This window comes from Nipponia nippon, unplaced genomic scaffold (assembly GCF_047370975.1).
Source record: "Nipponia nippon isolate SJK-2023a ecotype South Korea unplaced genomic scaffold, ASM4737097v1 scaffold_3, whole genome shotgun sequence".
Taxonomy (NCBI): Eukaryota; Metazoa; Chordata; class Aves; order Pelecaniformes; family Threskiornithidae; genus Nipponia; species Nipponia nippon.
The window spans coordinates 56,785,868-56,811,203 of NW_028262347.1; the positions used below are offsets into that span (position 1 = coordinate 56,785,868).

General features: G+C 42.8%; 1 protein-coding gene across 3 annotated transcripts; it reads right to left on the minus strand.

The window, feature by feature from the left end:
* Nucleotides 1-1,078: 1,078 nt before the first annotated feature.
* ADSL (adenylosuccinate lyase) lies at nt 1,079-19,606 on the minus strand. 3 transcript variants are annotated; one of them, XM_087765700.1, is made up of 14 exons: nt 19,341-19,605; nt 14,587-14,790; nt 13,411-13,455; nt 12,545-12,624; nt 10,189-10,360; nt 9,837-9,883; nt 9,336-9,426; nt 8,452-8,521; nt 7,286-7,433; nt 5,053-5,143; nt 4,427-4,516; nt 2,054-2,230; nt 1,644-1,745; nt 1,079-1,261 (listed from the first exon to the last, which is right to left on the minus strand). In XM_087765700.1, exons 1-13 carry the CDS (start codon nt 19,494-19,496, stop codon nt 1,659-1,661), a joined length of 1,458 nt encoding a protein of 485 aa, XP_087621826.1. In that variant the 5' UTR covers nt 19,497-19,605; the 3' UTR covers nt 1,079-1,261; nt 1,644-1,658. The 3 variants fall into 3 exon arrangements, with proteins under 3 accessions (XP_087621826.1, XP_087621825.1, XP_087621827.1); XM_087765699.1 differs by having other exon boundaries at nt 1,626-1,745; XM_087765701.1 differs by lacking the exon at nt 1,079-1,261 and having other exon boundaries at nt 1,602-1,745; nt 19,341-19,606.
* Between the last annotated feature and the right edge of the window lie 5,730 nt (nt 19,607-25,336).

Below are 25,336 nucleotides of genomic sequence, written 5' to 3' on the forward strand. Positions count from 1 at the left end.
CCAAAAGGACTTGTGTTTCATGCCACGGTTTTCTCGGAGGGTGACATTTTCCCTCTGTCATTGTTGCTCTTTTTAAACTTCCCAGGAAAACAAGCCGACAGCTGGCAGCCTCGACCTAGCACAAAGATTTATTTCCAGATGATGAGAAAAGACATGTTAACCCGGTCCTTTTCTCTGCGCAGGGTTCTTTGGGTTTTTTTTTAATCCCATAAAGGAGGAGGAAAGAGGACCAAAAGACGAGGATTTCCGCATCTATCTGTTTTCTTTCTTGGCTATCCATTTGAGTAACAGTTTGAAAATTACCAGTGTTCAATTAGAGTTATCCTTTTCAAACAGATAGCTAATTAAATGTTAATAGCATAAGCAGGCAAAATATTTTAAACGCCATAAACCTCACAAATGTTTGAGACGTTTTGAATGCCGTAGTCTAGAGGCAAGGTAAAGCCAGAGCAATCTAGATGAGGGCATATCACGGCCTGAGGCTTCCCACTTCTCTGACTACTTAATATAGACAAGCCTCATTAAAACATACTGTATTTTGAAATCCTCTTTAAACAATGATGGCCTCAAGGAGAGCAGGTAGTTTCTTTCAATTAGTTCTACTTTTCTTAATTCTCTCCAGCAATCACACTTGAAAAAAGAATCAAGTAATTCTGATCATATAATCTCTTGAGAGTCTGAATAAATAACAGAGGTAAGAAGGAGCTTTTTTATTGCACTCAAGCAAAAGAAATGGGCTGTAACATAACAACGCTGAAAGAAGAGGTAAGGGAATCGTTCCAGTTTAAGTCAAAGGGAGAAGAGTTTGGTCCAGTACTGAACGTCCAGTAAAGCGCAGACATTGCAAACAGAACATTCAGGGTCAGAAATAAGACCAAAGCTCCTGAATTTCTCTGGCATCCAATGAATTCCAACATCTTTTTTTCTTTCCTTATCAGACAAAACTTACTTGCAGTAGAGAATGACTCTCACATGCCAGAGTCCACCTGCCATTCAGTACCAAGCACCTACAGCAAAGGACCTGGAGAAGTAAATCACAATGGCTGGTTCCTAACCCACACCTGTAAATATGATTTCCAGAAGCTACAGAGCCACAGGTACAGTATTAAACCAGCAAGGGAGCACTGAAGGACCGCCAGTTTGATGAGCCGAGAAGTTCCATGGCCCCTCCCTTTCATTATTCCTAAATTTTTGGCCTATTTGCTTCCCAAATCACAGTACTCCGAAAGCCAGGACAACCTTTTATCATCTTTTGAGACACCTGTGGAGAAAGTTTAAGAGCAGATGATTAAGATGGAAATGGAAGTGGGCTCAGTTCCCCTTATCCCCTGCTCTTCAACAAGTCACACATGAATGTCAGGCAGCACCTGGCATTGCTCTTTAAACAGCTGGCAGTGCTCTGTAAGGGGCCAATGACAGGTACTGTGATAAAGTCACCTTGTCACAATCAAGCGTTTCTCAGTAACTCAGCACACAATAGATGGAGGCTTGATTAAACAGCAGACAAAGAATGAAAAGCCCATCTGGAATCAAGGTGGCTGTAAGCCCTGGCGGTTAAATCTACTGTAGAGAACCAAAATAACGTGACACAGTAAACTGACCTGGTTCAATAAGGCTTTTATTACCTTCCTGTACCCACACACCTTTGCAGAATATACCTAAAGCGCCAGCTCAATTTTCCCACCCATCTTGCTTTGGTATGGAACCAGTGCTGGTCGAACCTCCTCCTTCAGGAACTTTGCCACCTGTTCAAGAAAGACGGGAAAGAGAAAATTAGCAAAAGAAAGGCTTCCCTTCTCCCCGTTCAGACCTGCTTGTCTCACTGGGGTCTCTGTTTCACAGAGACACCTAGCAGTCTGATACATCCAGGGTCAAAATTTGAAGACCACAAGGAAAGACAAGGAAGACAAGGAAAACAAGAGAAATGTGTCTGCCTTAGTAGCATGGGCAGAGGTACATAATATGTACACTCTCTGGCACACAAGAGAATGCAGGATTAAACAACACATTGCATTACAACCTGTAACACCCGTAGCCTCTTCCACTACTTTACCTGCTGAGGAGCACGTCCAGTGAAGGAGGAGGGATCCAACAGGCTTTCAAGTTGTTTATGGATAGGGTTGAAGTAAGGATCAGCACGGACGCGGGCAATGAAGTCATTATCACCTCCTTCCTGTTTCACAACAGCAGCTGCTTGCTGGGAGAGAACGCGAATCTTCTCATGGCAATCCTGTAGGAGCAGGGGGAAGAGGAGGGGAAAAGAAGAAAGTCACTCCATTGCTACTGACAGCACAAGTTCATCCCGCTAACTTGTGCGGGGAGGGGAGAAACATCAAAGCATACTGCACTGGACAGCATGCAAATGAGACACAGCTTGGACTGCAGTGTCTCTTATACCACTATGTTAGAACAAGATTTTCTTCATCCTTCCACATCTGCCCTTTGAGGCTAAAACAGTCTGAATGACATGTATGTTCCCTGTTCAATTGTACCACAAACTTACAACACTGGAATCCTTTACACTTCCTCAAGCTCTCCAAATACTCTTAGGAGTCACTATAGGATTTTTTCTTCAGTTGTTCTATTCCCTACTTGCATGATTTTTCCAAAGACAGACTATAGTAGCTGTTCCCAAAATATTCTATGAACTGTAATAAAGGAATTCCTTATTCATCACTAGTCATCCCCTGTATGGAACGTCTTGGGAGCATAACAACGTAAAACCTCTACAGGTTTGGAAAAGGGAAAAGAACCTGTCTAACTTGATGAGCAGTGAGACTATGTAAATCATGGCTTACATAAGGACAGAAGGGGAAAAACAAACCTGAGGGCCTTAAAACATTCTCTCCCAAACAACCCTCACATGACACCAAGGCTGGCAAAACCCTTATCACAATTTTTCTGAAATACTTCCTAATCCCTTGATTTCCTGTGGAATCTATCTGTAAACACACGGGAACCCAACTGTAGTCAGGGACCACCTGCAAAATCAGATGCTGCCATGCTGGCCCTAAAATACAGTCATGTGGTTGCATTTACAGCCATGTAACACTTCTTCTCACATGTATTATCCTTGATCTATCTTCAGTTAGGAGGAAAATGATCTCCTGTTCCTTGTTTCATTCATCCAAAGGCCATCTTGCTCCAGCACTGACCTGCCTCGGGTGAATCCAGATCTGTCTTCTGGATGTTTAGGGGAGGGAGCTGTTCAGTGGTGGGGAAAGGAAGTGAGTTTCTATGCTATGAGGTGGGAAAGCATAGAAAATGTGCTGTTCCGGCATTCCCAGCACAGGAACACAGAACATACTAATGTGAATAAGAACAGATTTTAAGTGTACTAAACTATAGATTTGTAATTAAACAGCACCAGAAAGAAGGTACGCCAATAACAAACACAAATGAAATTCACTCTTCAATCTAATCAAAATGGAGAGGACTGTTTAGGTAAGTATGTGATACTTTAGAAAGAGAACCAGCCGAGAAGATAATGAAACTTATCCACATGATGTAACCCTTAGTAAGTTTAGTTAGGAAGCTTACTAACTGACCCAGTGACAAATATCAGAGACACATGGGGGGAAAAAAAAAGGAAAAAGGATTTTTCCTGACTAACATCACCGGTGAGCTGCCACAAGTGTTTCAGAGAACTAGAACCACACATCCTACTCAAAGCTTCTAGCAAACCCTTTTGCTATTACTATCTTGCAAGTTTAACTTCTGTCCCTGGTGTGGAAATAATCATAGAAGGAAAAATTACTATCTAAAGGTAAGTGAAAATAAGCTGTTTTATTAAGATGTAAATTTGATTATCAGTTTTAAACTGAATTGCGAAATTAAATGATAAGGAAATATAATCTAATTGTGTCTGGATTTATTTACTAAGGAAAACATTTTATTTCAATTTGCTTGAACACAGAAAACTGAATAAAGGGCCATAAACAAAGTTAATAATAAAAAGCACTACACTGAATTAGGGAAGAGTGACACATGAATGAATGGTTCAGAATGGTCTTACTTGCTTTTTTGTTAACAGCACTGATTCATTCTTTTTATTTATAAGGTAGCCAACTGCCAACATGTTCCATTTAAAGAAGCCTGGCCTGTGTTCCAAGTTCCTTCAAACATTTACAAAAGGAAAACGCCTACTAGTATCTAACATAAAAATAGGTCTCCCTCTTCTCCAGCACAGCCAGCCAGATTAGCTCAAACGCACAGTGTTCCTAACAGTAAATATGGATCTCCACAACTGCTCTCTCCTCAGAGAGCAGAGTCTGGCTTTGCAGCACCAGTGTAATATTAATAACTCTGTGGGAGTAGGTGGAGAACAGAGAAAGGTGAGATGGCCAGGACAAGAGCCCAGGTACTTTTGTTTCTTAGGAGTGAAATGCCAGGCAGTGAACAAAGGTATTTTTGACTGCATTTGTACCTGACGATTGCCCCCTGCTTTCACCATCGCCATGATTATATTCTCTGTGGCCATGAATGGCAGCTCCTGCCGGATCCTCCTCTCGATCACCTTAACAAAACAAACAGAAAAAAGAAACAGCATTACAGCAATTCTGCAGACAACTGGGACTCCCAGTGAGGTTTTCCTCTCTCTTTGAATCTCCAGGATTGGACAATGATGCAAAGATCATTTCTCTTTTTGAACTTAGCTATGGAAATCCAGGTATTGAAGCTGATAATACTTAGAATCTATATCTTGCAAGGGACATTACTGTGGAAAAGATGTACAATGAACTTTTTTTTTAACCTGTAGGTAAGTTACAGGTCTGCCTTGACAGTATCTTTTGGTGGTAAGTTCTACGGTTCCACCGTGTAGTTCAGGGAAAAATATCCTTTTTGAAAAATTTTTAATTTACTACCTTTTGGCTTCCACAAATACCCTTTCATGTCTGTCCTGCAAACACTGAGAATAGAGAGCAAAATTCAGAAACTGTTCGAACTAACAGATAAAAATGTAATCCTTTGAGTGGGAGGATTTTTATACACTTTGGCATAGCTGCAGCATTATCAAGGATGCAACACTGCACACATTATCGCCTGCTTTACCTTTGGATATACCACAAGTCCCTCGGAGATATTCTGCAGTGTGCTCAGAATGATGTCAGCTGTGAGGAAAGCCTCAGCCAGACACACGCGCCTATGAAACACACATACCCAGGGCCCCGTTAGCAATAAAGGCCATGTTCCAGTCTACCTCAGATCCAGCTCTTTAGTTTCTGTAAATAATTCTGTAAATAGCATTACTGTGGCCCCAAAGCTGGAACTCTTCTCCTTATAGGTGCTTCTTGTTGCTTAAAGGTCACAACCAGGAAAGCTAAAGAACATCTTATAGCAGTAGCTCTCACGCTGGGGAGACGGGAGGGTTCCAGGTTCTTTTTTTTATTGAATCACAGAATCATAGAATTGTTTAGGTTGGAAAAGACCGTTAAGATCATCAAGTCCAACCGTTAACCTAGCACTGCCAAGTCCACCACTAAACCATGTCCCTAAGCAGTTTTGTTTTGTTAGTAGAGAAAGGGAGAGAGAGGAAGAGAAAGGGTAAAGGCACACATAGAAAGCACCAAGATAATTCAACGATTACAAGGCTAGCAAAGAGGGCAGCAATTTACAGAGCTAGCAAACATATGAGACTGTCTTCCCCTGTGTTCTGTGTTGCCCTGTCTACTGATCCTACTCTCCAAGAGTAAGACATGCTGCACTCTCATGCTGTGCCTGGCTGTGCTTGGCGGGGAACTTTCAACGTGATCCATGCATTTGGTGGGGGCTTCCTCCAAGAGACCAGCTCCTGGTCACAAAGGAGGCTCCTGACAAAAAAGAAGGACAAAAAGCAAAGGAGGGAAAGGAGAGGAGTGGTGGGGGCTGAGTTGTATCAGGCAAAAGGCTCTGTGTCACAGTGCAGCAATTACAGCATCGTACATCTGTGACAGCAGTGCCTGGCCTATTCTAAACTGTGGTCTTTTAAAGTATACTAGTACTTGAACCTTGTGCTACATTTAAGGCCCCCAATTCTATCACACAGTCTTCAAAAGGACTTTGCTGTTTTGTAGGTTGACTGCATTTTCTCTGGCTTGCTCTCCTTTCAAAACACTATAGCTTTAACACAAAAAATCCAAGGCACAAAATTTTTAAATTGGATTATGAAGGGGACAAATGACCCTTTCTGTTAGATGAGGTGAAAATAAAATTTGAAACATTCCGATACATCTCTCAACACTTGGTAGCTATTGGGAAATAAACACACATATCAACCAGTATCCAATTTCTTAAATTTACTTTGTTTTCTGCTGACTATGCAGCTCGTTTCTTAACAAGACTAGCAGCTGTGGAGTAAAGTCCTTTTGGGAAAAGATCTATGCTTTCATGAAATGTTATGCAGATATTATGTTTGTGGAGACATTTTTAAAAATAACATTCTTGGCAACAAGCTGAACACTAGTCTATAGCCAAAACTGCTTCTGTTCATTGTTCCACAAGCGCCATATCTTAGAAATACAAAGATCTAAAGATTTCCAAGATTCTAGGAGATCAAATTCAGCAACAGAAGACTACTTTGAAACTAAGATGTTTCAAAGGTAAATATGAGCTTTATGCAAATTTAGTACTAACTGGAAGATGGAAGCATTGAATTTAATTGCTACAATTTACTGGAAAATAATTATAGGTAACTTTTGCTCATCTCAAAATAGTCATAATGAAGAATCAGAAAACGAAGCAAAATTTGCTGAGCAATATCTAAAAGACCTGCAGAGGTTTTCATGAAACATTACTTAAAAAAGTAACGTTTGTGCTCTTTCTTTAGGATCTGAACTACCTCTTGTAAAAAAAAACCACTTTACAAAGAGATGAAAATCAGTTTCTTTAGATTATTTGGACGGTTAAGGGATTACAGATAAAATGTTGATTATTCTTTAAGAAGTGAAGAGGAGTAGGGTTAAAAAAAACGTTCAAAACAGGGAGGAAAATTTGAGAAATGTAAGAACTGCTACAGTATGCTGTTGAAACAGTAAGACTACAAGAGCAATTTATTACCATGGCTTCGGCATCCCTCCCTCTTTCTGCTGGTTTACTTTGCAGAAGATCTTGATGTTAAAAAAAGCTAACAGTTTTCATCTGATCTTAGAGAGGAAACCAGTTTGTAATCTCTAGATTCTATGGAGACTGCTTTTCATCAAGGTAGTAACTTGTGGTTTTAGTTTAAAAATAGTGTTTTCTAAATACATCAAAAGACCTTCCTGCACAAGACCTTCTAAAATTGCTGCATCGCACGATCTAAACAAACCTGTTGGCGCTGTCATCCAACGTTCGCTCAAACCACTGCACGGAGGCTGTTTGGAGGGGATCCAGCACCAGAGTCATCAGGTGTCGAGCCAGGCTGCAGCAGCGTTCTGAACGCATTGGATTCCTCTTGTAAGGCATAGCACTTGAACCTGTGAAAGGAGAGAGAGTGATGGAAACAGGACATAGAAGTAGTGCATTCAGGAAGAAGAGATGAAGGTCCTGTCCCAGATAAGAAAAATGTGTCAGGAATCATGTTTTTGACTAAAGCCTCAAAACATGATGATTTTCTAAGGACAAAATGGAATAAAGAAAATGACACCACCACACTTTCCCTTCAGATTAGAAACATCCAACCGTGGGGAGAAAAAAAGTGAGAAGACATTTTGCAATTCCATTTTACAGAAGAAGTACTACCATGTAAAAAGAACAAATGGATTTAATTTTTAATGCAGGATTTAGCACCATCTCTCTAGGCTACCCATGGCAACTTTAGCAGTGTTCAAGACCCCATCTGCTCATTAACATTGTCCTTCAAAGTCAGATAGTGCTGCCTGTTGCTCTGGTGAATGAATATCAAAACCAACCACAGAACGCAGAATGATTCAAGTAACAAATACGACTAAGGCTTAATTTGCTGACTCGATCCTATGCAACTATTTAGGATGGTTGCCTGAACTTTCTTCCAGCCAAGAGCCAAAACTCTATGTTTCCTTCTCCCCTTACCAATGTCAGAATCACATCATTAGTATTCTTCTGGCAAGGGTCCAGCCTCGTTTCATTGTTCCAAATTTGTCTGTTTATAAAGACCAAAATGCTGAGTCAAGCTGAAAACCTGCAGTTCCAGTAAGCTTCATGAGGAATGGAAAACACTAAATACCCCTCAGACCCAAGTCTTCCTCTGTGGGGAATATGTGACTGCTTCTGCTCCCTCCCCAACCCAGGAAGTGCACAAATACAAATCTGATTTTAAGTACTTAATATCCAGAAACCTTTGGGTAAAGTGCATTTTTTTTTCCTTTAAAAAGGACCCAAAACACTAACAATGTCAAACCTCAGTTAATTTAAAGCAACTTCTGTCAGTGACGTTTCTAAGTTTGCTTAAAAGGCTGCACCAACATAAATGAAAAGATACATACACCGGTCCAAGAAATGTCTCCCCTCCCTTACCAATCTGGTCTTTCTCAAAAGGCTCCTCTATCTCCTTCAGGTTGGCCAAAAGACGAATGTCAGTACAAATCTAGAAAAAAGCCCAAGAAATTAACAAACATAATCAAACTAACACACACCAATATATACTCCTGTTAGTGTTCTTGGAGAAGTGTTTGCATCTGTGTCCAAGAAGTAAATTGGGGCAGAGTGAAAAATTTGACAAAAAAATTGACACTGCAATCATACTTCCTGGCCTAAAAATCCCAGTCAAAAAAGGCGTCCACTGTATTAGAATAGGACTCCAAGAAGGGCAAATGTTTGCAGGGAATGGAAGAGATACTAGGAGGGAACAGTGAAAATGCATAACAAAATCACACAGTGATTTGCAAACACAGATAACGTGTGCTCACTGAACCAGACCAGCCTACAAAACTAAACCAGAAGAAAATAGCACAGATCACTTTCGTCCAAGAGGAGGAGAGAGGGAACACAAATAAATCAATGAAAAGAATCCACAAGGACAGAGAGAACGCCACCATTATCAGAGAAGCAATTAACTAGGAGCAAATAGTGAAATTCAAAAACTTGTACTCCACTAGGAAAGACATTTACTCTAATGGGATCAATTTAGCATAATTAGACTAATATCTGGTGTGGGATTTATTAACCCATCTTAGAATCTGCTCAGTAAACTTGCTTTACTTGCCACTGGGCTTAAGATCTTTGAGGTTTGATTACTAGGCATGTACCCAATGGTGAATTTACATGATCACAAAGAGAACAGCTGAACAAGGAACACCAATCAATATTTCTTGAGAGCGGCGTTCTGCACCATGAGTACCTTCTCTTCAAGATCTAAAATGTTTCCCCTTCTTCCCAATGTACACAAATAGGGCACTCACCTTGTGTATAGATGCCCCAAGACTGGCCAGCACAGACAGGACTTCAATATCCACCTTGCGACTATAGGTCTGCCCTGTGACCATATAAGCCCTAAAAATAAACACAGAAGTTGAGCGCTCCAGACGGATATAACTGTACTGCAAGACTTTCAGCAAGGAGTGACATGGATCTTAAAGCAGAGGGCTGTCATTCTGCCCTGATGAGAACAACTTTGGATTCAGGCTGTCAATTTTGGGCAGCATGCAGATGGGAGAGAGAAAAGCAGAGGGGAAATGGAGAGCTGTGCTTTGACAGGGAGACAAGCAGACAGAAGTGGCCTATTTATGAGGTGAAGTTTCCTGCACGAAGCTGCAAGTGGGAATGGAAGATGGCAAAGGGAGATAAGTCAACAGCAGCGCAGATGTCAGTTTGGCAGCTAGGGGAATCTGGGCCAACACGGACAGCAGGAGTCACACTTTGTTAACACCAAATTTAGGTGACTAAGCATGCTTGTTACATACCGCTTAAATCCTGCCTTCGCAGTCACTAATCTGTCCAGCTCTTCAACCTCAGGGTGAAGAAAAAAACAAAACAAACAGAGCTCACAATGCAACAACACGGGAAGGTCAGCAACAGCAAAAAGGATCCTTTGCTTTTCTCAGTTTACTGTCAACAAATGTCATACTTGCTGGGAAGCACCTCCTCCCCAGATTCTGCTCACTTTCACACAGGGCCTTGTCAGTGGGCCCCAGAGGGACTGCAGTGCCCATGTGAATTTGATGCCAGAATCTCCATGTTCCCCCACACAGAACAGCATTCCAGAGGGGAGAATTGCAAAGACTGCAAGTATACGCCCTGGGCTATCTGGCTTACTTTACTATGGTCTCCCTCAAAGAGCTGCAAGAAGCTGGCTTGAGTGCCAGTGGTGCCTTTTACACCCCGAAAGCGCAGGTCATCCCGAGCCCGCTCCAGATTCTGCAGGTCCATGCACAAGTCCTGAATCCACAAGCAGCAGCGTTTCCCCACAGTGGTGAGCTGTGCAGGTCTGAAAACAACCAAGAACAGAATGCGACTCATTGACAATTTGCACGGTAATTCCGGAAGGGCCACACTTCGCTGCTGAGTCTACTGTTAAGACCTCCTTGCAGGCTGGTCTCTCTGACTCCTCTGAGCAGAAATTAAAAAGACCTGGCTTAGGCGGGAAGATGTAACAGCACATATATACGACCAGTAAACGGTACTGAAGATATGATCGTTCTTTTCAGGAATTAGGTGAAATTGCATCAAGAGAAAAGAGTCATTGCAGTTTCTGCGGGTGTTAGGAGGGCGCCCCCTGCCGGCCCGGGGCTCGGCCCGCAGTGGAGACAGGCCCGGGGGTGGGGGGCTGGGAGAAACGGGGGGTGCGGTTATCCCCCATCCTAATTCCACTCGCCCAGGGCTCAGGGGGCATCCTGGGTAACTTATAGCACGGGTGTGAATCTCTCAGTGCAGAAACACCTGCGGACACGTTGTGATTTTAAATGATTCCTCTAAGGGACTGTTCCTTTTTAATTATAAAAACACATTCCGCAGCCTCTGGGCAAACATGCAGTAATTAACAATACTGTTAGCCAACATTTTTTGTAAGACCTCCACCTTGAAATAAGTATCTGCAAGCTTCAACCACACCGTCTCCCTGCAAATGCTTTGAGGAGAAAATGGGGGTATTATGCAAAACCTAGAAGTGGAAATATTTCAAATTATCCACATGAACTCCACAGACAACCTCTATACCATTTCAAAAAAGCATACGCACAGCAACAAGGCGCTCCTGATTAAGCTCAGACATAAAACGGAAGCATACAAGATGTGGAAGCAGGGTCGGGTGATCCAGGAGGAAGACAAAGAAATGGTCCAACACTGCAGGGATGGGGCTAGGAAAGCCAAAGCCCACCTGCAGTTTAATCTGATGTGGGACGTGAAAGGCGACAAGAAAGGCCTCTGCAAGTACGTACGCAGCAAAAGGCAGGCTAGGGAAAACACAGACCTGTTTGTAAATGGGGCAGAGGCCCTGCTGACAAAGGACATGGAAAAGGCCAAGGTATCAATGCCTTCTTCACCGTAGTTTTTACAACTTCACCTTGCATACACTTCTTGAATACTCCTTTGTACTCTTTCCAAAAGCCAAGATAAAACTGAGCCCAGAGAATACTCCTCCGAAAAGCTGTAGATGAAGAAGGGCCTAGGACGACAGCTGATTGAACCGACGCGGCATATACAGCAAGACAACTGATCAGGGACCTGACCTGATGCTCCCACTCTCCTTTGGGAGAAATTTTAAACTGCCAGACACTGAGTCTGACATGACCTGTGCTTAATTTCCCTGCCTTTGGTGTTCCACATCACCGGGGCAGAAGATCCAGGCTTACCTCAAGGTGTACAATTTAATGCCTCTGAAAGCAAACTGTCTTCATGCAGCAGCAGATTAACCTACCCCAACAACAGACCCATCCAGATCTCATTGTCCTTTGACTCAGCAGTCTGCCTAAAAATATTCTATTCTATTCTATTCTATTCTATTCTATTCTATTCTATTCTATTCTATTCTATTCTATTCTATTCTATTCTATTCTATTCTATTCTATTCTATTCTATTCTATTCTAATGTCAGAAGTGCTGCACAAGAAGTTTAAGTTTCCCAAGAGACAGAAAACACTATTGCCCTGTTAAACAGAAGAAAATCTTCCTGATTCTTCCCAGGGATCCATATAGGGATGTATGAAAACTGATGGATTTTGAATCATCGCTTTCAAAGAAAGCTTCAGCAACAGTGACAGAGTAGCTGTAGTAACAAGTAGCCAGTAACAAACCTTTAAGCTGCAGTTGAAACTAACGTAACTGACAGAAAAACAAAAGTGTGACTGGAAGACAGGCTTACTGCAATTCCCAGTCACGCTTTTTGAAACAGCCAGAATTTACACATCTGTGTTCGCCAGGAAGTCGTTCCTTACGAAGCTGTGTTAAAACAACTGCTGACAGCTAGTCAAAGCAACAGTTCAATTTCCTGAGACAAGGCTGGAGTTAGGCACATACTTCTTTCCTGAACCACCAACAATGTCTTAATGATGTCCAGCAGTACCAACTGCCAGTGGTCAGAAGTGGGAAAAAGAAGGATGAAAGAAAGCAGTAGCAGGTCAATTTAACCAAAGCACAGCTGGCAAAATGAAAGCAAAAGCTGATGGCTACTTACTGGTAGTGAGTGAAGCCCAAAGTAGGCAGGTCAGCATACTTCTCAGCAAAGTCGGCCAGCCGGCTGATCACCCTTGCGAGCTGGTGGATGTGGGAAGGATAGAAAAGAGGTGGAATGAGAGGGAAAAAAACCCCACAGCAGAAGGCAGCATGCTTAAGCACAACAGCATTGTGAGAAAAAGGGGAGGGAAACAACTGTGCAATCCTTGAATACCCCCCTCTGATTGTAGAATATGGTGTGTTTCATTTTTTCAGGGCATGCACATTATTTTTGCTTGCTACAAAACTCGAGCAAGAGATGATACAAGCGGTTGGACTTCAGCTCAAACTAGTCTAGTCCTCGTGCCCAACCCAGTCCTGCAGTTGGTTTATCCCTGGGTATTTTCTTTATTCCCGGAACTGGTCAGAAATAAAGCTGCTGGGGGTATAATTGACACAGGTACAGTCCAGGGCAAATTCGGTACCAAGATACTCAGGTCGGATAGACAACACTGCACTACACTCCCACTATATTTGCCCTCAGAAAATTGTATTATATAGCTTCCTGAATGCTGACACACTCCTAGGAATACAGTTAAGGGGATGCCTAAGCTGACCCTGAAAGTAATACAGTTGTTTTCTGAAACTAGTACCTCTGGCACAGATAAACAAGGAGTTGCTTGTAATTGCCATGGTGACCAAAGAAGCTTTGGGGAAAGACTTGAGAAAGGAAAGGAAGATAACTGTTCACTTTCTTGAGAATAACTCAAACAGACAGCTCCTCCTAGCTTCCCAGCAAGGCTTAGGAAAACCCAAGTTCAACACAGGCTATTCATAGGACATCACCGCTGCCCACTTCTGAGACACTGTGCACAACTGCCTTCTCACCTTGGGGAGCAGCAGGTTAAACCCATCACGGAGAACAATCAGATCCTGAAAGAAGGAAAGAAAGGAAGTTTGGGCCATGTCTGAAGGACCAGACATAACGGCTTCTCACGGAAAGGATACAGATAATTAAAATACGCTTTTTCCGCTCAAAAGTGTCTTATAGTGAAAGCTCTGCTTTTCTTCTTGTATCAGAACTTACAGTGAACCTGCTTACAACAAAAATGCTGGATCCATCATTGCTCCTTCTATACTACCCACAGAAAGTCATACTGGGCAGTGTAAGACCCATTTCCACTGACTGGGCATGAATGATTATTTTGAGATACTACTGATGCCCGTGGAATAACAGACTAAATCATTCATCCCAAGTGGAAAATGCAGGCACTGTCGGCGAAAGACAGCAGGAAAGTAAGTGGACTGATCAGGCAGCAGCCATCTTCACTCCTTTTGAGACTGAGGTACAGCTAGGTGGCAAATGTCACAAGGAAGGTGGTACTACCTAAAGCCAAACGGGCTTGCAAAGGAGTAGGGTAAAAATAATCATGCAGCAGCTTCTCGTATGACAAAAGTAGATGTGAAGTTGCAATGACTTGGACCCAGGGGAACAGCAGCATATAATGGGAAATTAGACTTCAGTTTGCACTCAGTTTTAGACAGGTTTTTCACAAACATTTTACAGTTCTGTAGAATGGTGGTACTTCCTTTTTCACTTAACGCATTTATCCATTCTCTTGGCCATTGAAAAGCTGTATTTAACACAGGGCTTCCAAGCAGCAGTTGAAAGCCCATGGGCTGCATATATCAAAAACGGCCTTGTTTTCTAAGTCAGTGAACTCTTGTCCCATTGGCACAACTGACAGTTCATACGTTTCTGCATGCATTTGCAACTCACGATCTCTTATCTCCCTGAATATTTAACATGCAAGCAGAGCTCAGGGAACAGTTTGTTTCCAGACAGATCTTGCTTCACATGAAAAGAAAGAAGGCAAGAGGAGCTTGCCTTCCTAGGGTAGCTAGGATAAAAGGGAATTAACTTCAACAGTAAAACTAATAAAAATGTCTGGAAAATCTACTTAATATTATTTTATAAAGAAAAGTTTGTAAGAGCTATCAAGTAAGCAACTGTAGCTTTGTTTCACCAGCTCTGCAGGCAGGACACTGAAAATATTGTATTACCGTATTATCCCCTACATAACAGGAAGTTGCTCCAAGGTGAATGATGGCTGCAGCTTTTGGACAACAGTGGGCAAAGGTGTGAACGTGGGCCATCACATCGTGACGCAGCTTCTTCTCTTCCTCCGCTGCCATCTGGAAGTCAATGTTGTCCAGATTTGCTTCCATCTCCTGTATTTGCTCATCTGTGATCGGAAGCCCAAGTGACTGCAAGGGGAAAAGAACTTTCTATTTCTTTTTTTCTTTGAGAGACAACCCAAATTGAGACAGAAGCTGTTTAAATAATTTACTCCCATATGACAACTCACGGAAGCATGACAATATGGCAAAATCAAAAGCCGTAACAGCAAATGCTTTCATTCTAGGGTCCTCCAACCTTTTCCAATGGGAGAGGACAGTGTCTGTGCTTAGCTGTTCCTCTTGGGCTTCATACTTCCCTCAATCATGTAACATCCCTGTGACAACTACAAAAATTAGACACGTGGGGAAAAGTGATATAAAAATAGTATAGCTTTAACTGCTTTTCATGAAATTTACCCTTTGGGTAAAGAACAATCCAGCTACCATGTGACAAGATACCTTGTACCAAGAAGAACTCTTTGGACCACAACTAGACCTACGCACCCGTTAACAGCAGGCTTAGAACATATGGAAAGGTACGTATGTTTGTACCTTTCCAAAAGTCCTGAAGTACTTCATCTCAGTCTGAACCTGGAAGCTTGGGAAATCAGTTACTTGACCAGAAATAAATGCTCCTAGTTCATATTCAAAAATATTTGCTAAACTTTTTCAGCAAGCTGACTTACAAACAGTAAGATATCAAACTACAGAATTATATACTGGTATAACTCTTGCACAGCCTTATACTTGCACAATCTAACTAAGCTGAAAAAAATGTCTTTTCCTGATACTGAGAGTTTAAAAGTCTCACAATGAACTTGGCATTACTAGTAGCCTTTTCCAAATTAAAATGCTATTGTCTTGTGCATTAGTAATTGGAAGTCACCAGCCAGGAAGCTTCAACGACACAAAGTCTTTTCAAAAGCTGGTTCTGTTCTAAATGAAACTGACTGAAAAAATGTTTTGCAGATATGGAATCTGGAACTAGAGAAGACAGCAAGTGAAGCAGATGTGTCTTCAAGGTCCTCATCAGATAACTAATACCCACACAACTTAAAATATGATGCTGCAAGTGTATACACAACCATGAGTGTCCAGATAAATGAGGAAAGGCACCTGGCCCCAGACTGCTCTTTGAGGTGTACTGATACAGACCATAACTGCCTGAAAGCACACAGGCAACTAGGCAGGCAATACACTCTTGTGCCGAGATTAAAATCTTCACGTCCGTGAAGATAAAATCGTCACACGTCCGTGATCTGTTGGGAAAAGCTGACCACAGTATGCAGGCATTGACAGCCATACAGAAAAAAAATAAATAATCCCCAAGAAAAGGGACTACTTGCCATAGGTATACCTATACATAGGGTAGTGCCAAGGCAAATCCTATTCTCATGCATCCACAAACATCACGTGAGGCCTCTTCTCTACGAGCTTTTGCTGATATTGACAGTACCTCAGGAGGAAAGCAACTGAATGTCCTTCAAACCTGCCTGCCTAAGAAAACTAAGTAGGAAAACTACCTGAGGGACAGCACAGGGTTTTCTCCAAAGCACTACAGGTCAGTGATGCGCTCTCTGGATCGTGCTTCTAAGGTGCCACTCCTCCGAGGCTGTTCCCATACTTTGATGTGCCACTGTAACAACCACGACTGTCCCTATTCCTAAAGGGCAGAACAGGCAGGTGACATGGAACGTCTCCTGCAAACAGAATGCGAACACTGGGCTGCTCATCTAATAAAGAACATATGACAGAAAAATAACGAAACTTAAATTGGACAAAAAACAGATCAAGAGCTACAACGGATTCTTATAAGAGAGAAAACATTCAGATTACACATGTGCAAAACATTTTATTGGTCAGTATGGTGCTGCAGGATGTCAAAGCTACTTCTGCTAGAAGGAAGAGCTCCATGAAATTTGTACTTGTCTTTCAAATAACATATTGTTTAGATCAAGACCTCAAGATTAAAAAAAAAAAAAGAATGATGTATTAATAGAGGTATCATAATACAAATGAATTTTTGTTCAAAAAAATAAACTAAAGTTTTGGGATGGGTATGAACTCACACGCTTCAGCTCTTAACCCAAACTTTAACAACTGTCATTTGGGAAAAGATTTGTTGAAGGAGCTTTCTCTCACTAATCACACACTTTGCTGAGTCTCCTCTTTCAATCTCCTGGTTGTCCAGTTGTCTGCTGTAAGGAACAAAATACAAACTATACAGATTTTCTGCCTAATTCACTTTCCAGTGAAATAAATTTGAGTTTTTACTTCACATATTCCAAGTCAACTACTCGAAAATTGCTCCTGTAAGTAGGGTGAATATTGAAACCATGTGCCTGGGCCTATACTTTACCTAAAATTTTATCACTAAATTGCATTTCCCTCTTTTACTACTTCCCTGCAACTTTCGGAACACCTGTGGTTAGATCTTCCTAATATTCTGATTTACTGTAGAATAGGCTTCTAGAATGACTGGAGTGGCTTGAAAGACAGTGCAGATAGTGAGTACTACTGGACTAAATATTGCCCATAGTTCATTCACTACTTTTTTTAATAAAACGTACCCAAAAAGAAATATTATGCATCCTCAATAAGCAGCCTGAGGAAATTGCTTGTATCTATAACTAACTGATCATTGACAGAGCTAACAGGTGCTGAAAGTTGCTGACTCTTCCTTTCAGTCCAGAGCTGACATCAGAAGACAAACTCCTTTGGAATGAGGAGACAGATAAAAATAGTAGTCTCCCTCTTCCCACTACAAAGAGTGCGCTCAAGAAACTGCAAGATCTGTCTCTACTTTCTGGGAACAAAACTCTATGGTGGCAATGGGAAGGAAAGCAAGGGTCAGGAGAGAGGGGAACCCCAAGTTCAGGGCTTGGGAGTGGAAACTGAGAAGTCTTCACTGGTTCTTTCAGCAGCTTGCTTTCTCCTATTGGGCAAGTCATGTAAAGTATTTTGTCCTCTAACACTAGAAAAGGTGATGATTATCTGCTAGAATTGATATGACTGTTTTAATTATCATGCTTTGAACATACAAAGCTCCTTAAACATGCACTCTTAGCATGACACTTCCTATACTAGATGAGATTTGCAGTCTGCTCACTCCAGCATCTCAACTGTGACAACACCTAGCATGTGGTCTTTTAGAATCGGACTCCTATTTAACACAGCTGTATAATTACACCTTCAGCTTCTAAAACATCACATTTCCTGCAGCATACTATTGATGAGGCCACTGTAGCGGTATGATCCTTGAACGGAGAAGGAACACATCAGTGACACTGTGCACTGCTTATTCATTCTCCAGCACGGTGGCTTCTCTGCCCTGAGGCTAATAGTAACAGCCAGACCTCTGGTGCTTGGATCGCTTCCTAACAACCCCAGTACTTCAAAAACAGAAACTGAAGGTTTGTGCACAAACCGAATGGGCAGCTACTGAGTCTGAAAGCTATTCTGCCAGAAGGCAGTGTTTTTGTGGGGGTCTTTTTTTCTCCCCTGGAACATATTACAGCGTTTTCACTGTCAAAAACCTGATATGAGCTTTCCTCCCAAGGTATGCCAACAGTCACAAGGAATCAAGTTAGTCCATCTTAAAAAGTGACTCCATCTCAACTAAGTAGTAATAATTGGCTGTATACATAGCCATAATTAGGACCAAATTCAAAGAAAGAAGGTTTAGCTTAAATAACATTTTAAAAATGTTAACTCCGTAGACTCTACTAACACAACAGCTTGCAATCATACGGATGTACTCTCAGTTGCTGCTTCCTCATGGCTGAATCGATACCAATCTTTTGTGCTATCAGGATTTTTGTGTGATGCCTGGCCCGTCGGAAACACGGTAAGCATTTCTGGGGTGAGTGTTCGCTCGCTTCGGCCAAAAGTTAACTTATCTCAGAAATAAGGGCTATCTAAAACCAACTGGCTGCAGATGAGCGGGGTGGTCCAGTTTGGCACAGACTGACAGCAACCTGATTGAACAAGAGAGCACGTCTCATCAGTCACACCTCCTGAAAAGCAAACAGCCAAGCGCCAGAGAAGGACACTAATGTTTGCTCAGAAGGCAACCCCCCCCCCCCAAAAAAAAAACCCTGCTTAGCAAAGCTTTTACAAAACTGATTTCGCAAAGAAGGCAAAAGTACAAGGGGGAGGGTACGAGACAGGAAGAGGCGATTTGCTGCGGGGTGACGGGTACGTGGAGCATTGCGTGCAGAGGGCTGTGCACGGCTGGGCTCGCACGCTGCCCCCCCCGCCCCAAGAGGCGGAGGGCCGCCCGAGGCGCGCTCCGGTCCGCCTTCTCCCGCTCACCCCCGGCGGGCCCAGGCCGCTGCTCGGTCACCCGTTTCCCAAGGGCAGCTCCGGGAACGGACGACGGGCGGTGGCCGCTGGTTCCCGCGCCGCAGACACCCAACGGGCGACGCGGGCAAAGGGGCGGTGAGCTGCTCCAACAGCCCCCGCCGGTACCCGGCCCCCCCGCCAGAGCCCTGGCGGGTCACCCCAGGGAAGCGGGACGAGGCGTGAAGACGCTCCGCCGCGGCCGTTCCGCCGCCCGGGCCCAGCCCTCGTCCCTCGCCGGGGCACGGAGGCGGCTCCGGGCCGCTCTCCCCTCAGCAGCCCCGTCCCGCCGTTACCTTCTCAGCCTGGGCGAGGTAGAGCCAGAGGCGGCGCCAGGTGCCGAACTTCTTCCTCTCGCTGAAGTTGAAGCCCATCTCGGCGCTGGCGTATCGCGACACCAGCGGAGAGCGGTAGCGCGCCAGCGCGTCCTCCTCGGCGGCGGGGGTCGCCATGGCAGCGGCGGCGGAGGGGCGACGGAGCGATCGCGGCCGCCCGGGGCCGGGCGCCCGCCGGCAGCGCGGGATAAGGGCGGGCGGCGGCCCCGCCCCGCCGTCGCGAGGAGCCCCCGCCCCCGGCGGCGGAATGCGGCGCCGCGGGCCCGGCCCGGGGGAGGCGGCGCCCCCCGGCGGGAGGAGGCCGCGCGCGCGGGGCGGCGGGAGGGGAGATGGCGGCGGCGCGCGGGGCGGACAAACGTGCGGAAACCAGGGGCGTTAAATGCTTAGCAGCCAAACACATTTATTAGTCTTTTTCTTTTTTTTTTTTTTTTTTTCCAGGAACCCAAAAATATTTTGTAGTTATAATGTAAGCAACTGAGTTGCACATAATACAATCATATCTTTCAAAAAAATAAAAATAAAATAAAAACAAAAAAAGCTGTTTAAAAGCCCAAAAAAACCTTCAGAAAACTTATATAAGTATTACACCATCTCTCAGTTTCAATGAAATGACGACGACTTAATTCCTTATTACTCTTAACGTGTCACACTCCAATAAATCATCACCCTTTTGTTTGCTTGTTTTTTCTTTTTTTTCTTTTTTTTTTTTTCTCCTTTTTTTTTTTTTTCTCTAAATCCAGCATGAGAAATACAGTACCTGCTATGGCAAAAATACACATAAAATGCAACATTTCAGCTTATTTGTACATTAGTAGAGTTTAAACATTTTATTGTTGGTTTTTTTTTTTTTCTTTCTTTTTAAGTGAACCAGTGATTTTAAGTACCACTATACTAAAAGTAAAATAAAAATATAGAAAAGGAGGAAGAGGGGGGCAGCCAGCCATACGAGAGCACCTTCTAAAGTGCCGAGTTTCTGTGTCCATGGAAAACCCTTAGCAAGTTCAAACATCTGAGAGCGTACGGGATGGAAATTAAGACAAAACCTGGATATGCAAGACATTGTGTTGTCTCCTCTACGTTCTCCCCATTTGTCCTGTATGTTTCTTTACTGCACACTAGAGAAGGAGGGGAGAAAACGGAGCTACGGTGAGAGTTTAGTAAAGGAAGCCATTTCAAGTATAAGAAAAAATAAAACACTTCTAGGTAACTTGCAAGTAGCATCAATATACACACAGCCACTATTTTTATTATTACAATGTTTGCTTCTGGGGGACAGTGTTTCAGGCAAGAGGACTTTAGCTGTACCTTCCTGTTACCTATTTATGTGCAAAGTAGAAAAGCTGCCTTTTCTAATCCAGCCATTTCGGACATCGCTGATTTGCTGTTCTGCAACCTCCTCCCTCCATTTTGTACGGGGAGAGGAAGGTGGCATTATTTTACCAAGAAGACTAGATGACATGAATCTATTTCTCCGTTCCTCTTCCAGACGCACCCTTCTCCCATTACTTGTTTGCAATGAAGAGAAACTCGCCAAACATCTGATGCCCACCATTAGCCAGTTTCCTGAACAGGTAGAAGGCATTTACCTTTGTAAACATAATCCCTTATGTTTGTGGAACTCAAAGCAGCATTTCGTATCTCCATCCAAGCGGCGGAGATTAAAATAGATCAGAATGCTCCCCCGTCACTGCTTTTCCTCCTCCCCTTCCCTCCCCCCCCCCCCCCCCCCAAGATTACATTTGGTTACTTTTGTTAGAAGGTGGGTTTTTTGGTTCTTTGGGGAAAACGCTTAGCATTTAATTCAAAGTAAACGTTACAGAATTACCATCAGCAGAGTCACACTGCTGTTCGTTCTGCTTCCTAGGCGAGAAAGAAAAAGCATCGTGCATCAGATATTCTGCATGTTTTAGACAGGGTGCGGCAGAAATCCAAGATACGTATGTCTGTAAATCCTACAGGTGCACATGCATCATTTCAACTTCTTTCTCTGCAGAATCCCTGTATACGCTTCACTGTGAGTACTGGCAAAGATGGAGAGGGTGGCACATGGCAACAGTGGAGAGATGTTCCTAAGGCCACGGGGAGCGATGCAGGACAGAGGGGACCAGGGAGTGTCAGATAGGAAGGTTTCAGGTACAGAAACCATATTCTTGATATTTCAAAGGCCAAATTCCAAAAGGCATGGGCTCATATGCACATCCCTGAGACGCACATCCAAGAAAGAAGAAACGGCGACCATGTGATTGGAGAGGGGAGAAAGTAGCAGAGGTTCCCTGACAGCTGTGGGATTCACCCAACGAAGACCTCTTCCCCCACCACCCTCCCAGAGACGCTCTGGGAGAGCTGTAAGGCATATACACAAGCAGCATCTACTATCGTTCCCTCTGTTCCTACGTTTTATTGGGAGGTGATGGCTTCTGTATATCATGGACAAAGAGACACTGCATTTGAAGCGTCCCTGGTAACACACTGAAGTTAATTCAGGGAAGGAAACAGGAAGCTACTCTGCCCTTCATCCCTGGAGCAGCAGCATACAGTGGCAACGTTCTTCATATTACACTCCCCTCTCTGGAACTACACACCACCACCTCCCCTTCCTGATGGCAGGAAAAGATGTGTCCACTTGAAGGACGAGATTACCAAAAACTCTATTTAAATGCAGGGAAAACTACACAAACTGATTCCGATTTGGTGATGTGGTGAAAGAAGCAGCAAGCTCAAAGTACTTCAGTCAAGTTTGAAGCTTATCTAAAAAGTACGTGTGACCTGTATCAACACTGGCATAACTAGATAAGGTAGAGCAGGAGAAGGAAACTGGCATAAAGACAGAGGAGGAGTATGAGTAACAATCTCCATCAACTTCTGTTATTTAGGATCTGAGTGTCTGATGGCTTTAATCATTAAAAAAAAAAGTTATCTCCCTCCACACAAGCAAACAATGTAAAAAGAATGAGCGATCTTGCTGTAAAAACCTCGTAATACTTCTATCATGCTTTTTATCTTTGAAGCACTTTACAAACATTTACTAGTTGATCCTCACAAAACCCCTGTGAGGTAGGTAGGTATTATTATCACCCCCGCTTTACAGATGAAAAAACAAAGGCAAAGAAATTAAATGACTTGCCCAAGGCAAGGGAAGAGTAAGGGCCAATGTTAAAATTCAGGAGTTCCAGGCTTCTGGTCCTGTGCTTAAAACTAATAGTTCAAACATCTTTTTAGATAGGAGATTAACAGATGGAAATAAAAGCCCATTAAGTTTAGAAGAAAAGGTAAGATTTAAAAGGTTACATCAGAAGGGGAAACGTACCAACGAGGTATTTTAGTGAGTGAGTTTAAACTTCAGATTTTTCTTTTTTTTTTTTTTCCTTTTCTTTTAAAGGCAATCTGACAGAGTGGAACCCTGATAAGATCACATCTGCAAGGCAGGCACAGATGCGAGAGTGATCATCAAGTCTATTACTTATTACAGTACTGTGAACGTCAACAAAAATAAAACTGCTGCATGAAAACACTGAATACAGGCAGGATAATCTCTCAGTTTATGATATTACATCTAAGATAATGCCAAGGATAATGCAGGTACCATGGTACACCATGGACAAAGGAAAAAGTCAAGTCAAAGGGTCCCTATTAAGATGACGAAGAGGGCAGCGAGACCTACATTTTTCTGAGGAGACTGCTCCTGGAAGCTCAGCAAGCTTCAAGGAACAGACATAATTCACAATGACTGCATTTTGGAGATGTGAGGAAGTGAATCCTTTTTTATGACCATTATGATACCACCTTATAAAAGGATCATTTCTTTTAAATAGAGGGCCTTGTCTACACATCAGTCTACATACCCTAAAATTTCACACACTGCCAACATTAATGCTACGTCACCAGCAGTAACACCAGACAACAAAGCACTGGTAGCTGCTGATGTTGAAAAAACGCAGTCCTCACAGTCATGCTTTGATAAGCACTAGAAAGTAAGTACCACTTCCACCACCTTGTCCACAGCTGTGCTGCCACTGTATGAGCCCTGCCACAAATGGCAGCAAAGAAAATCTTAGGGAGAAGAAAGCGTAGCCATCAAGAACCAGCTGTGTTCCAATTCTCCTGGAAGAGCAATAGGACTGCTGTAATGGAAAACAAGTAGTAAATCCAAAAAAGACAGCGCCTGTGGCACTGTGTTTCCTGAGTTTGACAAGGGCCAGAACACAGGAGGCGGTAGATAGTTCCCCAGGTAGAGCCGGTGTCCCATTCGCCCTATTGGCCCTGGGTTAACACTGCACGGCTAGAATTCACAATCCTGCAGAAGGTCTAGAGATGATTTTGATTTGCAGTCAACATTAGTTTTCCAAATCTCTGCCCAGTTACCTAATGGCCAACTTCTGAAAAAGAGAAGTTCTTATCAACTCCTTTTTATTTCAAAGTAATCATCTCCCCACTTCCCCAAACTATAATGGATATACCATGGACACAGAAACTCCTAAACAGTTTAGCAAAGCTTTCTTTGTCCCCTACACCCCCTTTGCAGAATGCATAGTTTACAATTCACTTACAAAATAAAGAAGCAATGCTGACCACATATGGGACCTTTTTTTTGAAAAAAAGAACAAACAACCTCTTCTTAAGTTCAGTATCAAAATTCACATTTGCATAATAATACATTTCAAGGCCATTAGAGAGGAATGAGAGCGAAGCAAAGAAAACTGCAGAGTCTCTCCTCTCTTTGTCTTCCTGAATAGAGCTGAGGGATCCCACTAGAGTTTCTTTTCGGGGTGGGAATTATGACGGGCTACAGGAACAGCTCTTGATCTTGTACACCTCATGTTTTGGGTGGGACGAAGAGGTGAATTATTAGAAAGAAAAAAAACAAATGGAAGGAGACACTGCAGATTCCCATGTTTAGCTACAAACAGCTTCGAAGAAACAAAAAATTACTTCAGATTTTTTTTCCTTTTAAACACTTCTACCTCAACATTTCAAAAACTCTTTTTTTTCTTCTTGTGTAATACCCTGTTCATTAAATGGCAACGTTAAGTGTGCTGGAAGTTGAAGGGTTGAAAAAAAAAATTTCCTGTTTCTCTTATCAGGACACGGACAGAGAGGGTAAAAGTGTGCCTGCACCCACTATTTAACAGAAGCTACAAAACATCATCTTCTCTACATGTATAAATTTGTCTCAAACATCACTGTTTTAATTCTCCAGTGCTTACAAAAAATAAAGCCACACGCACTCACACTCATGCACACAAACGTAAAGAGAAGCCACATAATACATATACAAACTCAACCTGCAACGGCAGACTAGCCTAAAACTATCAACAGCTTCTGTGCATCACATGACAACATCCCTTCGCACCCCCCCACCCCGATCTCTACCACATATGAATACGTATTGTGCAGTGTAGAGACCAGCCCAAAGATGCTGCTTGTCAAAAGGGACCAGTGGGCTGCAATCTCGATGTCTGACCTCTTGAAAGAATAAATTGACCATTGTCTCCCCTCCCGCCCAAGTGGTCTCCTCAATTAGACAGTCACTATACTCACAAAGGCACATTCATAAATACCACATTTAACTTACTGCTTTTAAAAACATAGAAGGAGGAAAACGTTAAGCGCTTATACCCCAACCCATCCCTACTGACCCAGCAAGAAGTATCACAATAACGTATCACTTGGTGAGACCTTACTCTACCTTTAGAAGGTACATATTAAAGAAGTCTTCCAACACCTCTTTTTAAGATATTTTTTTTTTGCATAAATGAATGCTTTTTTTGTTTTTGGCTTACATATTTTGGAATACAGCACACTCACTATAAAGCTCTGTTGTAAGGCTACCCCCTAAAGTAAGGCTGTTCTACCTTGGCTTGCATTTTCACTTCATTTTGCTTCTTCTCCACACGTCTCCAAAACAAAACAAAAAAACCTACACAGCGCCTTATATAGAAAGGGTAAGCCATATCTGG

What these genes read in the sequence shown, in the direction of transcription:
- ADSL (XM_087765700.1), bottom strand. Translation starts at nt 19,496, where the DNA reads ATGGCGACCCCCGCCGCCGAGGAGGACGCGCTGGCGCGCTACCGCTCT. An exon ending in TTTTGAGAAAGACCAGATTG is followed by an intron (nt 7,434 to 8,451) that starts GTAAGGGAGGGG and finishes CTCCTTTCACAG; the next exon opens with GTTCAAGTGCTATGCCTTAC. An exon ending in CTGGACGTGCTCCTCAGCAG is followed by an intron (nt 1,746 to 2,053) that starts GTAAAGTAGTGG and finishes TTTCTTGAACAG; the next exon opens with GTGGCAAAGTTCCTGAAGGA.